The following is a 14,895-nucleotide window of genomic DNA, read 5'->3' on the forward strand; positions in this document are numbered from 1 at the left end:
ATGGTTGGCTGCCTCCATGTGCTTTTCGAGCGTTCTGTATTCGTCATGTGGCGGCAAATTTTAGCCCAAGCTTCAAAGGGAAAGACGCAAGGAGGATGTTGGTGAATGCTGCCTATACAAAGACTGAAGCAGAGTTTTATTACTGGTTTGACATTATGCGGACTGAGAATCCAGCCATGTGTGATTGGGCAAATCGGATGGAATATGACAAGTAGACCCAGCATCAGGATAGCGGGAGATGGTTTGGGCACATGACAACCAACATTAGTGAATGTGTGAATTATGTCCTAAAGGGAACTCGCAACCTTCCGGTCACTTCATTGGTTAAGTCAACTTACGGGAGGCTTGCTGAGCTATTCGTGGTCTGCGGACAGATGGCGGAGGCACAACTGGGGACCGGGCATGAATTTTGTCAGGCGTTGGTGAAAGCAATAGAGCAAAACATGAGAAACTCCAGGTGCTTCACCGTCACGTTATACGACAGGCACCAGTCGGAGTATACGGTGGCTGAAACGACACCGACTGGAAACTTCTCGCTAGGTAGCTATCGAGTTTCTCTTAAGGAGCACACATGCGACTGTGGCTACTTTCAGGCTCTGCATTACCCATGTTGTCACGCCATTGCATGTTGCGCTCACTCGCGTTTGAATTGGGCGTCATATGTTCCTGAGGTGTATCGTATGAGTGAGGTGTTCAACGTGTACAAGCATGGGTTTGTTTTGCCTATCCCAGAAGGCCTCTGGCCCCCATATGCTAGTCCGACTGTCATTCCCAATCCTAACATGAGGCGTGCAAGAGATGGACGTTTGAAGGCAACCAGGTTCTGCGGTAGCATGGATCAGCATGCTGAAAACCACCCGAAGCGCTGTGGACTCTGCCGTCAGCCTGGTCACACGCGGAGGAACTGTGACCAACGATGACATACTGCTGCTGGGGATGCTTAGATTTTATCTGGTTTTTTTTTGTTGATGTTCTGTACCTTGTGTTAGGAATGCTAAAGTTGTTTAATGTTAGTTGTTAAGTTTGTATGTTAACTCATTTTATTTTAGATGTTTAATTGAAACACATTGGTCGACTAATGAAAGAGCTAAATAGTTGTTATAAATGGGTCATAACCATATATCATAAAACATATGTATCACACATACATGTCTACCACTATATAACAATAGTCTCATACATAAGAACCTAAACATGCTGCGCAGAAGATAATGAAACATAATTTCTACCATATGTAAAAACAACACAATCCTAACCAGAATCATCGATGGTGTCATTGTCATCAAGGTCGAAACCACCCAGCAAGTGAGATCCGGTGCCACATCTAGGAGGACGCTGCAACCTCGTCGGTCGTTGAACATGCTCTGCTGCGGATGTATGTGGCGGAACGGCGCTGAATGCTGACTGGGGAGTCCCACCCAAAGTGAACCATGGGTCATATGGAGATGCTGCAGGCTCATTGAGATCCACCGGCATCTGAGGCTGAACATCCTGACTCCGTGGCTGGTACTTGGCAAACTGGGACTGAACATCCGGCATCTGTGGCCTACAATGGGTCGCATCGTCGTCCCTCAGCATGTCTGCTATATCCATAAAGAACTCTGACTAACTAACATGATCCCCAATGTCCATGCCGACGTCTGCGGTAGGAAAATTAGTGCGCCACCTCTCAACAAATGCGCTAAGTAGAGGCTCATCAACCCAAAACCACTGACTGTTCAGCCTAGCCAAGTGATACAAGTCCGCGGTCTCCAGATACGGTATAATTCATTCGTGTAGAGGCATATTCTGTTGTCTCCTAACACAGGTAATAACCCTAGTACGCTCAACATGTGGATAAGGAATTATTTCGACACTCAAGAAATCCAAAAAATTTATGGTTCATTAACGACAAAACTAATTTACCACACATCAAAACATAAAATAGAGTGATTCACATATATCATGTAATCCTCATCATACTTGAAATATTAATAAGAGTAAATCTAATTTAAAAAATTTAGTATAAACATACAACTTGAGCATATATATTCTTTATCCATAACTGACACACGACATTTTTTATTTCCCATATTGGTTTCTTATTTTCTCTAACAACAACAACAACAACAACAATAATGATAACAATAATAATAATAAGGTAGTATAACTAACCTCTTGGTCAATGTTTCCAGCTACGTGCGCAACGCCATTTAATCGGTAACAATAATAATAATAATAATAATAATAATAATAATAATAATAATAATAATAATAATAATAATAATAACAAGGTAGTATAACTAACCTCTTGGTCGATGTTTCCAGCTACGTGCGCAACGCCATTTAATCGGTACATGCGAGCTTCGTCTTCCATGGCTCCACCACCCAAAGGCTGAAAAGCACCCCAAAGACTTCCCCAGATGCTCTCTCAAAGTCTCAGAGTCTCAAAAATTTTGGCTGACCACATATGAATCTGTCATGACTTAACGCAGATTATGTATTTATACACCTCCAAGCATAAACCGTGGTAACTTAGGAGGTTTTATGAGCACACAGATTACTTATAAACCGTGGGAAGTTAGCACGGTTTCTACCTATGTTATTCATGCATAATCCGTGGTTACTTACTACGATTTATGTTCATTTTGTCTCATTCATAAACCATGCTTACCTGCCACGGTTTATGTTTAAATTCTAAAACGTGGTAACTTACCACGATTTATATAATAATGAATCAGGACACGCAAGTAAACGTATTGCCATTGTTGTATTTGAGTAAACAATTTTCCATTTCATTTTATTCAAGTAAATTGCCCCTGAACTAATTAAAAATCAAACATTTTCTAAAAATAATAATTATAAATATTTTCTATAAAATATTAAAAATAATAATTAAAAATATTTTCTACAAGTCATTAAAAATTCAAAACTTTATAATTTTACCAAAATTATAATTTTAAATTTTAGTTTTGTTTATTTTAATAATTTGTTGAGCATTTATTACAATAAAAAATTTTAAATTTTTTTAATAACAATCTTAACTTGTATTCTTAGATATAAGAATTCATAATAACTAAATTCAAAATTAATTAATGTTTTATCAAAATTAAATACTAAATAGAATAAAAAAATTATATGAAAACCAATCAATTATCAGCATATTATTGTGGTTAATAGATTCAAAAATGCTAACTGACCAACAAAATATAATGTTTTTGGCAAATATTTCTCTAATTTTAAATATTAAAGACTAAATTCTAAATCTTAATAAATATTTTTAGAAAATATTTGTTTTTTAATAATTTCTAAAAAATATTTATAATTATTATTTTTTTATTTATGATTGAATGTACTCTTTATTGAATTCATTATGGATATTATTAAATGTACTCTTTATTGTACTCTTTATATACGCTTGGATCATATATAAATAGATGTAAATTAATTTGATCTACTATAGTCCAAAATTAATTCGAAGCAGACCCATTCGAATTACTAGGGACGTCCTAGCGTGCATAATTCGAATCACCCTGATTCGAACTACCCTAATACTACATGCAAGCATAATTCAAATAGGACAAATTCGAATCACAAGCATTACTACTAATTCGAATAGGACTAATTCGAATTAGTGTTGGTTTGTCTAATTTGAATGAGACTGATTCGAATTAGATAAGAATGTGCTTTTGGAAGATCCTAGTAATATTTTTCAATTTGGTAGAATTGTGTAATTTGGTCCTTCATTTGATTTAATTGTGCATTTTACCCAATATATAAGGTGCCTATAATAACTATGATAAGATATAAAGTATACAACAAAAAATTGTGTGGCAATCAAATGTGTTCATATGATATATATAATTATTAGCGCTATATACATTGAAGAGACATTTGGTTTGGTGGTAACATGACATTGTTAATCCACACGTTGTGGGTCTATTGGTGGAAGCGCGGGTTTAATGATTGAGTCGGTTGGACCACTGGATGGTCCGGTCCGATTCTAATAACTATGAACGGAAATATTAAAATTTGGCGGCGGTTTAGAACCGCCGCAAAATTGATAGACGTTTAGCGGCAATTATTCCCGCGGTTAGCTAAAACCGCCGCTAAACGGCTCCAGAAACCGCCGCAAAATGTCGGATTTGTTGTAGTGTGTTTTGTTTATTTTTGTTAAAGGTTATTTTTGTGAAATTATTGTTAAATTGGTCCTAAATTTTTTGAAAAATTAATTGCGAAAGATATTCTTAGGGGTGTCTATGGATCGGATCGTATCCGCAGATCCGCGGTAAATATTTGCATTCGATCCGAAAATTGCGGATACGATCCGATCCGCAAATTGATCCGATCCGATCCGATCCGCACCCTTTGCGGATCGGATCGCGGATATCTGCTCTACATCCGCGTATCCGATCCGCGGATCCGCAGATCCGCACAATAATAATTAAAAAAAATATATATATATATATATATATATATATATATATATATATTTGGTATTATATTTACTTGTTTGTATATTTTAGTTAGTAATTATTATTCATATATTGTATTATTTTATTTTTGTTATTTAAAAAGAATTTGATTAAAAATATTTTAGGAATAAATAAGTTGAAAAGTATGAAAGAAATATTTTTATTGAATTTTTTTACATTGAAATATGATTAAAAAGAGAATGTTTAATTATGCGGATATATCCGATATCCGATATCTGATCCGATCCGCACATTTGCGGATCGGATCGGATCGGATCCGGCACTAAAAAATGCGGATATCATATCCGATCTAATCTGATGGAAATTGTGCGGATCGGATCGAATTTTTGGCCATATCCAATCCGATCTGATCCGCGGACACCGCTAGATATTCTAATAGTTATATATTCTAATTATATACATTTCCTTCATTTTCACCATTTTTATTTTCATAAATAATTTTGTTAGCATTTAGTATAAATAATTGTTTTTTCTAAATATAAAACTAATTTAAAATATATTTAAATATTTTATTAATATGTAATATCCTAAATATATTCTAATAGTTATATATATTATTTTTGTGTACATCATGGTATTCCTTTTGCATCTTTGTTTTCGTGAGTTTGGTACATATTGAACTACAGAAACAAAATCGTGCATGGCTAAATTTAATTCATATCTATATATATGATGACTTATCTACTAAAAGATTATAAGAAATTTTGTACAGTTACGTTTTTTAGTGTATTGTATGGTATTGCTATAAGGATGGTTGCATGGGGAAAAAGGTCCCACCCGAGCGGGGCAATATTGAAAATGTATGTATGTATGGGTGGCTGTTTTAAATATTTGGTCTGCTCCTTCAACTCCACGCTCTCATTTCCTCTCATCTCATCTTTTAATTTCTTGTGCGTCTCTTAAAACAAACAAACAAACAAACATGGACACCAAAAGCCCGCAACCTCGAACAAGAACAACAACCTCTGATGATTGCCCGCCAAAGTCGCCGGAGTTTGAGTTCTGGATGGTCCGAAACCCGTCTTGTCCCCAACCCGACATCCTGTCCGCCGATGAACTCTTTGTCGACGGCGTCCTCCTTCCTCTCCACCTTGTCTCTTCGAAAACCCAAATCCTTAACACCGACACGCAACAAACATCTACTTCCTCATCACAGCCGGACCCGCCTCCACCTCCTGAGCCATCTGCCTCCATAACCGACTCCTCACCCGCCGCAGCCACGCTCTCTTCTTCCAAGCGCTGGAGAGACATTTTCAGGAAGAGTAGTGAAAAGAAGAACTCGGAGAACAACAACAGTGCACAAGAGAACGATAATGAGAAAGACAAAGCCAAGAAGAAAGACAGGAAAGGCGGCGCCTCCACGGCTTCAGCGGCGGAGCTGAATATCAACATATGGCCATTCTCCAGAAGCAGGTCAGCGGGGAACGCAGTGACCCGGCCCAAGCTCTTTCCCGGAGCTCCGGTGACCCGCAAGACGAACAGCGCGCCTTGTTCTCGGAGCAATTCCGCCGGAGAATCCAAGTCCAGGAAGTGGCCCAGTAGCCCGGGTCGGGGCGGGGTCCATTTAGGGCGGAGCAGCCCCGTTTGGCAGGTCCGGCGTGGTGGCTCCACTTCCAAGAACACAGAACCACTGTTTCTCAACCACGAAAAGTGGTCCAAAAGAGAAACCTCCACGGTGGGTCGCCGGAGTAAAGTCTCGTCTTCCGGCGGGGAAGGTGGAAAAGCGAGAGTTTTGAACATAAATGTTCCGACATGCATTGGTTACCGAACCCATTTGAGCTGCAGAAGTGATGTGATGAACAGTGCCGTTGGTTCTAACAGTACTGTTCGTCCCAGTAACGGTAACGGTAACGGTAACAGTAACGGTGCTGACGGTGGTAATGTTGGTTCTAAGCTTTTCAATTTGCGCAGCCTCTTCAAGAAAACCCTTCTAACCTCTCACTAGTCATTTCATCTTTAGCTGAGCCAATGTCTATAATTATCTAGTTTAATTTAACTAATTGCCTACTAGACGTGTATATGGATTAAAATTTTATGGATAAATGTATCACGTGGTATAATTTTTACATTTATAGTTCATCCATAAAATTTTATTTCCTAATTGACTATTTATTATTATTATCTTATTTTTGTTCCTATATATTGCTGTAAAGAAAGCTACAAGTCTACCTTTTCTCACACCGTGTTTTGGATGTAACTCAAAAAAGTATCTGTTCTGACTTGGAACTTTAGGATTTTGAATAGATGGGTTACTGTCATGGCTAGCTACGGAATGTATGTATATTTTAATTAATTAACTAAATTAAATCGTGTTCTGACTTTCCTTCAGTCTATATATATCTGCAAGTGAGGCTATGAGTCTATGACTTAGGTCACTGTTTTCTACCCTTTATTTTAATTTTTAATGCTGTCATATTTCATTCTGAGTGTACGTCAGAACTCAGAACTGAATAGAGGATGTGCTTTTGGGTATTGGGAGTTGAAAGAATCAAAAGAAACGAGTATATTCGAAGTGGTGTTTGTTTGTGATTATTTTATGAATAATAATAATAATTTTCTCATGGAATGCTTGTGAATTGTGATTGTACATTTGAAGTGGATAGTAAGATAGCAAGGAGGAAGGAGGAGATGCTTGTGGTTATTTAAGATATTTGAAGTACGTACGAAATGGCTGAGTTGCTTTGTAGTTGAAATGAAGGCTCTTAATTGAAGCAGTCTGTAATGTCATTCATGTACACACCAACCTCTTAAAAACGATTTAATAGCGGTTGCTTTTGTCCTTCTTCCTGTAAAGTCATCAGACTTTGCTAGCTAGCTAGCTAGTTTAGCTTTGCATCATACTATCATAGTCTTCCCCAAGTTTGATTAAAGAATCAAGGCTTCTGTTCAAATTTGGTAATTACTTCCTGACTAGATGTGTTATTATTTTTAGATTGAATCGATCAGGCGAGTGAAGTAGTTGTAAGAGGACTCTCACGTTTAAGTTAGTTCAATATGTGAGTGATGTATTTTGGATACAGAAAAACATACCTACTTCTGGGTACTTTTCCATTTTATGATTACATCATAAATTACAGTTTTGCCTTTAAGAACACTATTCATATGTCATCAATTGGATTTTATAAGATTTCATTTGTTTCATCTCTTAATAAAAATGGTCTTAGATCAGACCGTTGCCTCAAAATGCTCTAAACTGTCAGTTTTCCGATATGGATTTGGGCTTTTGGATCCATTCCAAATTTCAAAAGGTTAGTCTTCTCAGGCTACCAGTTTAATGAGACTGGGCCGTAAGGGCCAGATCCGCTTCAAATCAGTTTCTTATAAAAGCAATGCTGTATGACTATTTTTTTTTTTACTACTTCATCAACAAAGATATTTTTATACATAGTAAAAAATATAATATTACTTAAATTCTAAATCTTAAACTTTAAATATTAAATTTTAATTCTTAAATCATAATAATATGAATAAAGTATTAACCTAAAATAATAACTAATATTAATAAAAAGTATTGACTCCAAAGTCCAAATCCAAACATTTCTACTCGACCAACCCAAAAGAATTTTAAATCTACGTAGAATAATAGATTTTGAAAGGTCGGAGCTTTTGGGAGTTTTTCATGTTTCCGGATGTCAACCTTAATTAATTTTTGTCCGTTAGATATCTTTATTTCGTAAAACCAAAGCCCAATAAAACGGTAGGAGAAACCCCATGAATTGGACGTTTCAGTGCAATGAGTTGTATGGTAATTACCTAAATTAATTCCAAAGATTTTAAAAGTAGACATTTTAGTTTTAAAAAATATATATACAAAATTAATTTTTAAAATTTTATTTTGACAGACAAATCAGTTTTCAGTTTATTTTTTAAAAATTTTAAAATGAGACATTTTAGTCTCTAAAAAAATTAATACACAGATCAATCTCCAAAATTTTATTTCAACAGACAAATCAGTTTTTCATAAAAAAAAAGTAAAATAAAGTTATTATTATTATTATTATTAATTACACAATAATACTGTACCATAATTTCTTATTTTTTTTAGCAAAAACAATAATAAATGTATTCATTAAATTTATATATATATATAGATATACTCACTCAACAACAACAACAACAACAATAATAATAATAATAATAATAATAATAATAATAATAATAATAATTAAATTATTAGATATTATTTTACAAGAAATTTAAAGTTAAAACCATTTGATATTTTGTATTTAATATAATCAAAAGATGTCTTATTTTAAAAAACATGTTTGTATTAAAAGAAAAATATTTTAATTTGAATTTCAAAGTATCATTATTCACCTTATTTTTTTCTAACGAAAAGAGTGTATTAATATACTAGTGTCATCATTCACATGCATAAAATTAAATTAATAATAATAAAGGTTGAGATATAGTAAAAGTAAAATGGACGAAGACTATTAGGTCTGACATAGAAAAACATTGGAGATTAATCTGTATTATTTTTTTTTTTTGAAACTAAAATGTCTGCTTTTAAAATTTTTAGGAATTGATTTGAATACTTATTCTACTGAAAAATAAATTGAGAACTGATTTATCTGCCGGAATAAAATCTTAGAGATTGATTTATATATTAATTTATTTTAGATTAAAATATTCGTTTTTAAGATTGTTAAGTAATTACTCTATTATTTAACTTCCAAAAAAAGGAGGACTGATATATGATATACATAATTAAGGGATCCAAAAAGCTGTGAATTCTTTTTCGTAAGCCAGTAAGTAAACTGCTTAGTGACTAGAAGGAAGTACCCAATAAGTCACTATTATTATATGCTAACTTCTAAGTCCTCAAATAATAAAACTTGCTAAATCTAATTGGTTGGACTAAGTGAGAAACAAAAAAATAGCTATAGTAAGCGTATGGAACATAAATTTAGGAGTGAGTACTACAAATGATATCATCCTAAATCTTAGTTACATCCGTTTGTCCATGTATCTCAAGATGCTATGATTAAATTACTTTTGTATATAGTCGAATTGGTCGGGTACCTAAGTAAATGGTCCTTTGCGCAATTGCGCTTCTACTCTCTTTTTCATTCCTTTCGCTTTCTTTGATTCTCCACTTTTCCTTACCTAATTAATATCACTGGTAAAGTTATCCAGAAAGTGAAAAAATTATATATATAACGCTCCTGCCTAACAAATGGGAAAAGAATAATTAACTTCCTCAAGTTCTGGTATGTCCTGCATAGACATTATTTACAAGTATATCAGCATATATCCATATTTAAAAAAATTTGTTAAAAATTAATTTTGGAAGATGAGTTATTTATAATCTGTAAAAATTTTAAATTTTTACAAATTATTAATAAATTTATTTTTAAATTTTTTTTAACAGTAACAATTAAATAGAAAAAGATTATTATTAAAAGTAAAGTCACAAGAAGAAAAAATCATTACAATACGATTTTTTTTTTTTTAAATAATATTCCACAGAAAATAAGAGAAAAGAATGATAATGTTGATAGTGTTGATAATGATAGAAGAGATAATAATGATGGCAAAATATGATTGGATAATTAAAACTAGCAAGACACCTGTGCATAGCACAGGTAATACAAATGCAATATAATGAGATGAAGTTAAGGTGTATTTGGTTTTTTATTTGGTGTTCAAAATCAAAGAGCATCATTATGATTTAGAAAATTATGTAAATTTTAAAGCATTTAAAATCGATTTATATAAAGAAAAAGGGATAAGTGAGAAAGTTGATATTATTCTGTTATTCCTGAGTAATATTTTGATGATATAAATAATAGAATAAAATAGATGGCATATATTTTGATGATTGTGATTGACTAAGGTTTGATTTGTAGAAAATATGAATATGGAAAAATGAATTTAGCAAAAGAATTTATGTTTTAAACGTAGGAATAGTAGTTGTGAATTAATAACTAATACGTACTAATAATTGAAATGAATTTCTGACTGTGCAAAAGATATGAAAATGACATAAGTTTACGGTAATAGAAATACAAATAAAGAGTTAGAGTGAGATTACTAAAATGAGCAATATGAGTCTTAATTCCTTGTTGATGGTAAGATATCTGATATCTCATATGGCAAGATTTCAAGTATTTAAAATTGAAGATTTGGATGTTCTCGCTAGATCTGTAAGATTGAGCCAAATATAAGAAAATTATACATTATGATATAAATTGCAATAAAGAAACAATGTTGGTGAAATGTAGCATTGTGGTTGGCAATAAAGTTATAACAATGTGAACTAAGGAATAAATTGCATTTTATGAGCGAAAATTGATGTATATATAAATCATAAAAACTTTAAAAAATACCTGATGTTGAACGCATTGTCATATATTTCTAAAGACTTCAGGGTAGACAACATTCTCAATCTTGTCTGTGTTTTCGTCATGAACAATCAGAATTTTCAATCCTTTCTTATTTGTCACTTTTGAGATGACAACATAAAATTGGCCATGTGTGAAAACAAGTTTTTAGTAGTAATCTCACGTGGTCTAAGGATTATTGTTGACTTTTGTTTATTGTCATTGATGGAACTAAGAGCGAAGAATCTATACTACAATATGATAAAAAATTATATTTCTACATCATATCAAGGAATCTATCCGTTTTATCATATACCTTTCCTAAAAACCATTAGCAATACATAGGGCTGGTAATTCATACTCTACCCGCGGGTACTCAACCCAGTTCAACCCATTCGGGTAGGGTAGGCTATCCGACCCGCTGCGGGTAGGGTAGGGTACGGTCCGGGTATGCCTGCGGGTAGGGTACCTATCCTACCCGCACCTCATATATAACACATATTTTATAAAAATTAGGTATATAGTGAAGGAAGTGAGAGTTGAATCCACAACCTCCCTTATGCAATGACTTACAATAAATGAACAACCACTAAAACTAGTTAGTTAATTTAGTAATTTAGAGTATTAATTTTTTATTTTTTATGTTATTAATATGTATAAAATTCGAAATGATTGAATTTTATATTTACTTTGAAAAAATTTGATATTTCTGCAGGTAGGGTAGGGTAGGGTAGGATTTAGAATTTTAGGGTGCGGGTAGGGTTAAGGTTGAGAGATTTTGAACCCGCAGGTAGGATAGGGTAGAGTTTTAATAAAATATTCAACCCGCGGATAGGGTTTACCCTACCCTACCCATTGCCAGCCCTAGCCAATACACCACTATACTTAACTTAAAGTTTAAAGCAACTCTAAGCAAACAACAATATTCGACATGCATAGTCTGTTCTAATGTCATCTAAATGCATCAAACAAAATTATAACTCAGAATCAACAAAAAAATAAAATTAAATTTCAAGATGAAATATCTACCGTATATTCTATGGATCAAAAATACCCAAGAGCCTATGATAATACATACCAGATTGCTAACCTATTTTTTGCAGAATTGTGTGAATATGGAATAAGTGGAAGCAATTTTAAGAAAAATGCTAAAACAGAGAATTTTATAACAAAGCAAGCTAATTGACAAAGCAAGCCAATCTGAGAAAAATATGACGCTTAACACAGAGGACCATTGCAAGGACAGTGAAAACATAAACAATGACAAAAACACAATGCTAATAACTACTAAGCTAGAATGCTGACAAAAGATTTGTCTCATCACGACTTCTTAAAGAAACCAACACCATCACTAAGATATAAACTGATCAAACCATCTTTTTCTTTCCACAATTTCTCTTAAATGTTTTGTTCGAGGATGCTTGAACATTTGCAGACACAGATGCTTTTACCGTGGAGCCATCACATGTATCAACACAAGATCTCTTGGCTGGAGCCTAATAGGAGCTGTTGCCATTGCTCTTAACAGCAGAATCCTAGGGTTCACAAAAACTCAACAATTAGTCAATCCAACTATGACCTACCTTTTCATTAGAATCACATATCTTTGCATAGAGAAATCTAATGATAAAAAGAACTACAGATAAATTGGTTAACTTGGAAAGACAAAATGCAACATGTCCATTGGTTTCATCATCCGTTTCAGTAATAGGGGTATTTGCTTGCATTTCATTAAACTGTAGGATGCACGATAAATTTAAGGGATCATTAGTTTCAACATTAAAGTCTTCAACACATGTATGTTTTAGTTCATGTGACAACATATACTATATTTACAGAAGCATCACAAGAGTTAGCACAACCAAAACTGGACATGAGGTACTCATTATATGAAAGTTTAATGACGTTGTACACCCCTCCACGGTATTTATATTCTTGTAGGTGATGTTAAGCTTGAATAAGAACTTTTTGTCAATGATATTCTCCAAGTATTTAGGGTATGACTCTGTTTTTTTCCACTTCTTTACATGCACATTATCATTTCTTTGTCAGTTGCAGAACCTTATTTGACATGACAAATTTTTTTTTAAGTCGAATGTTGAAGACTTACACATAACTCTTTAACTTTCACAGCAGCCTTTCCCACCATTTGCTCTACTTCTTTGTTCCAAAGAAGGAGCTTCATACAACTACTTCCATTAGTCACAGTAATTTGTAGCTGATACTTGCATGAACATCTCAGCAGCACATTACCCCTAACAATAAGATATCACCACATGCAGCTACAGAGAATTTGCCAGTTCATGATGTAAATCAGTTGCTTAGAGAAGCTAAAAAAGATTGCTCGTCTAACAACTAATCTTAGCATAGCCTTAAAACCTACACGCCTACAATGATAACACCAATACCTATCTTTGTTCTCTACAACCTTCTTCAGACATGTCTTGCACGATGTATAGAACCAGCCATCTTTACCAACTTCTATGGATACAACATTGCCAACAATCCAACACGAGGTTTCCTAACAAAATGCTCCAAGATCAATAAAAAAATGGTTACGGCTTAAATAATCACGAAGCAACCTTACCTGAGTCATATTAAGGACCTCCTTTATAGTTTGCATTGGGACAATACCTGCACTGATCTCATCTGCCACAGAGTATTGAGGTTGTGTCTTAAGTTGAGTTATCCGTTGCCAATTTGTGGACACAACCAAAAGAGTTTATGTAGGTCAATATTCTTTTTAAATTTTAATTCCTAAACGCATAATAAAGCAGCAATTTAGGCACTCATGAGACAAACCTTTTCTTGAAGTCAATAACCTTAGGAAGGTTAGATTGAAGTAGCATTTGGAGACATAGTAAGTAATTTGAATATTCACAGAACTTAAGTATACATTGGACTTAAAGAGTTGAACCATGATTATGAAAGGCTCCCTATCATCTCGTTGGAGGTGTGGAACCACTTGGTCAACCAATTCTTTTAATTTTGGGAAAGTATGAGGAGCCAATGAAATATTTGTACAATATGTACAATGGAGGTTTAGGGAGTATTAGAGATATAATTATTAGTGTTACCTTTTTCCATCAGCTGAAGCTTTTGGGATAAGTGGTATCATGACATGGTATTAGAGCTCTAGATCTGAAAGATCAAGAGTTTGATCCTTGGTGAATCCAAAAATCAGTTCAAGTTTTTTGGAAGATGTTTATTATCCTTAGTCTCAGATGGTTATTCTAGATAGTATGGGGATGTTCATTTTGTAACTCAATAGCCCATTGTACATATTGTACAAATAGTCCATTGTCTCCCTAGCGGGACTCTTTAATTTTTTGTTTCCTAGAAAGAAACACATACAAAATTCCTTAGATGATTTTTTCACAGTTCATACCCATCATAAGCTTTATCTAAATGATTGGAAACCATAGCAAAATTTACACCTTCAATACAGTACAAATATAAAACATTACTCTAGGTTTTCCAACTGTAGTGCAATACGCTTGCTTTCCTGATCCGTCGGGTAATCATGTCCCTCCTTTGCAACAACATCTCCTATGTAATTTGCGTTCCACAATATATACGTTTAAATATAAAACTATATAAAAGTTCCTAATTATAGCAGCACTGAATAAGCACTATAAGAATTTAACTTACCAAACAATAGATTTCATCACTTGGACCATTTGCCTCAAGTTCAACAAATGGACGAAAGTTAAATGGGTTAAAAGTGAAAGTCTCAATGGGTAAGACTACTGTAACAACCCTAATTTTCGAGTACGCGAGATCTTTTCTGAAGACACGGATTTCTCCGAAAGATCAGTAAAGGAAACACCTCTTCTGTATCATCAAGCATCTCAATCCTCATTGTCATTATATTATCTTTAACTCAGGACCTTAGTTGAGACAAGCCCGACAACGCAATCGCGAAGAACCTAGTTTTTGAACCGTATCGGTTAGGAGTTCTGATTCTAGTTTTCGTAAATAGTCTCAGTTTGACGAACCGGACTCGACTCATGAGAGAAGAGAGATAATAGTATAATATTATCATTATATTAGTATTAGAATATGCTTGAATGATATTATAAGGTTACCTGGTC

General features: G+C 33.9%; 2 protein-coding genes across 2 annotated transcripts; both read left to right on the forward strand.

Moving 5' to 3' along the window:
* The first annotated feature begins 251 nt into the window (after positions 1 to 251).
* LOC114924693 (uncharacterized) lies at positions 252 to 920 on the forward strand. The gene has a single exon (XM_029289966.1). The coding sequence runs from the start codon at positions 252 to 254 to the stop codon at positions 918 to 920; it is 669 nt and encodes a 222-aa protein (XP_029145799.1).
* Positions 921 to 5,397: 4,477 nt separating this feature from the next.
* LOC112722857 (uncharacterized) lies at positions 5,398 to 6,420 on the forward strand. The gene has a single exon (XM_025774037.2). It carries the CDS (start codon positions 5,398 to 5,400, stop codon positions 6,418 to 6,420), a length of 1,023 nt encoding a protein of 340 aa, XP_025629822.2.
* The last annotated feature ends 8,475 nt before the right edge of the window (positions 6,421 to 14,895 follow it).

Source organism: Arachis hypogaea, chromosome 11, assembly GCF_003086295.3.
Source record: "Arachis hypogaea cultivar Tifrunner chromosome 11, arahy.Tifrunner.gnm2.J5K5, whole genome shotgun sequence".
NCBI classification, from domain to species: domain Eukaryota; kingdom Viridiplantae; phylum Streptophyta; class Magnoliopsida; order Fabales; family Fabaceae; genus Arachis; species Arachis hypogaea.

Bases quoted from the DNA above. Each gene is read 5' to 3' on its own strand.
- LOC114924693 (XM_029289966.1), top strand. From the start codon at position 252: ATGACAACCAACATTAGTGAATGTGTGAATTATGTCCTAAAGGGAACT.
- LOC112722857 (XM_025774037.2), top strand. From the start codon at position 5,398: ATGGACACCAAAAGCCCGCAACCTCGAACAAGAACAACAACCTCTGAT.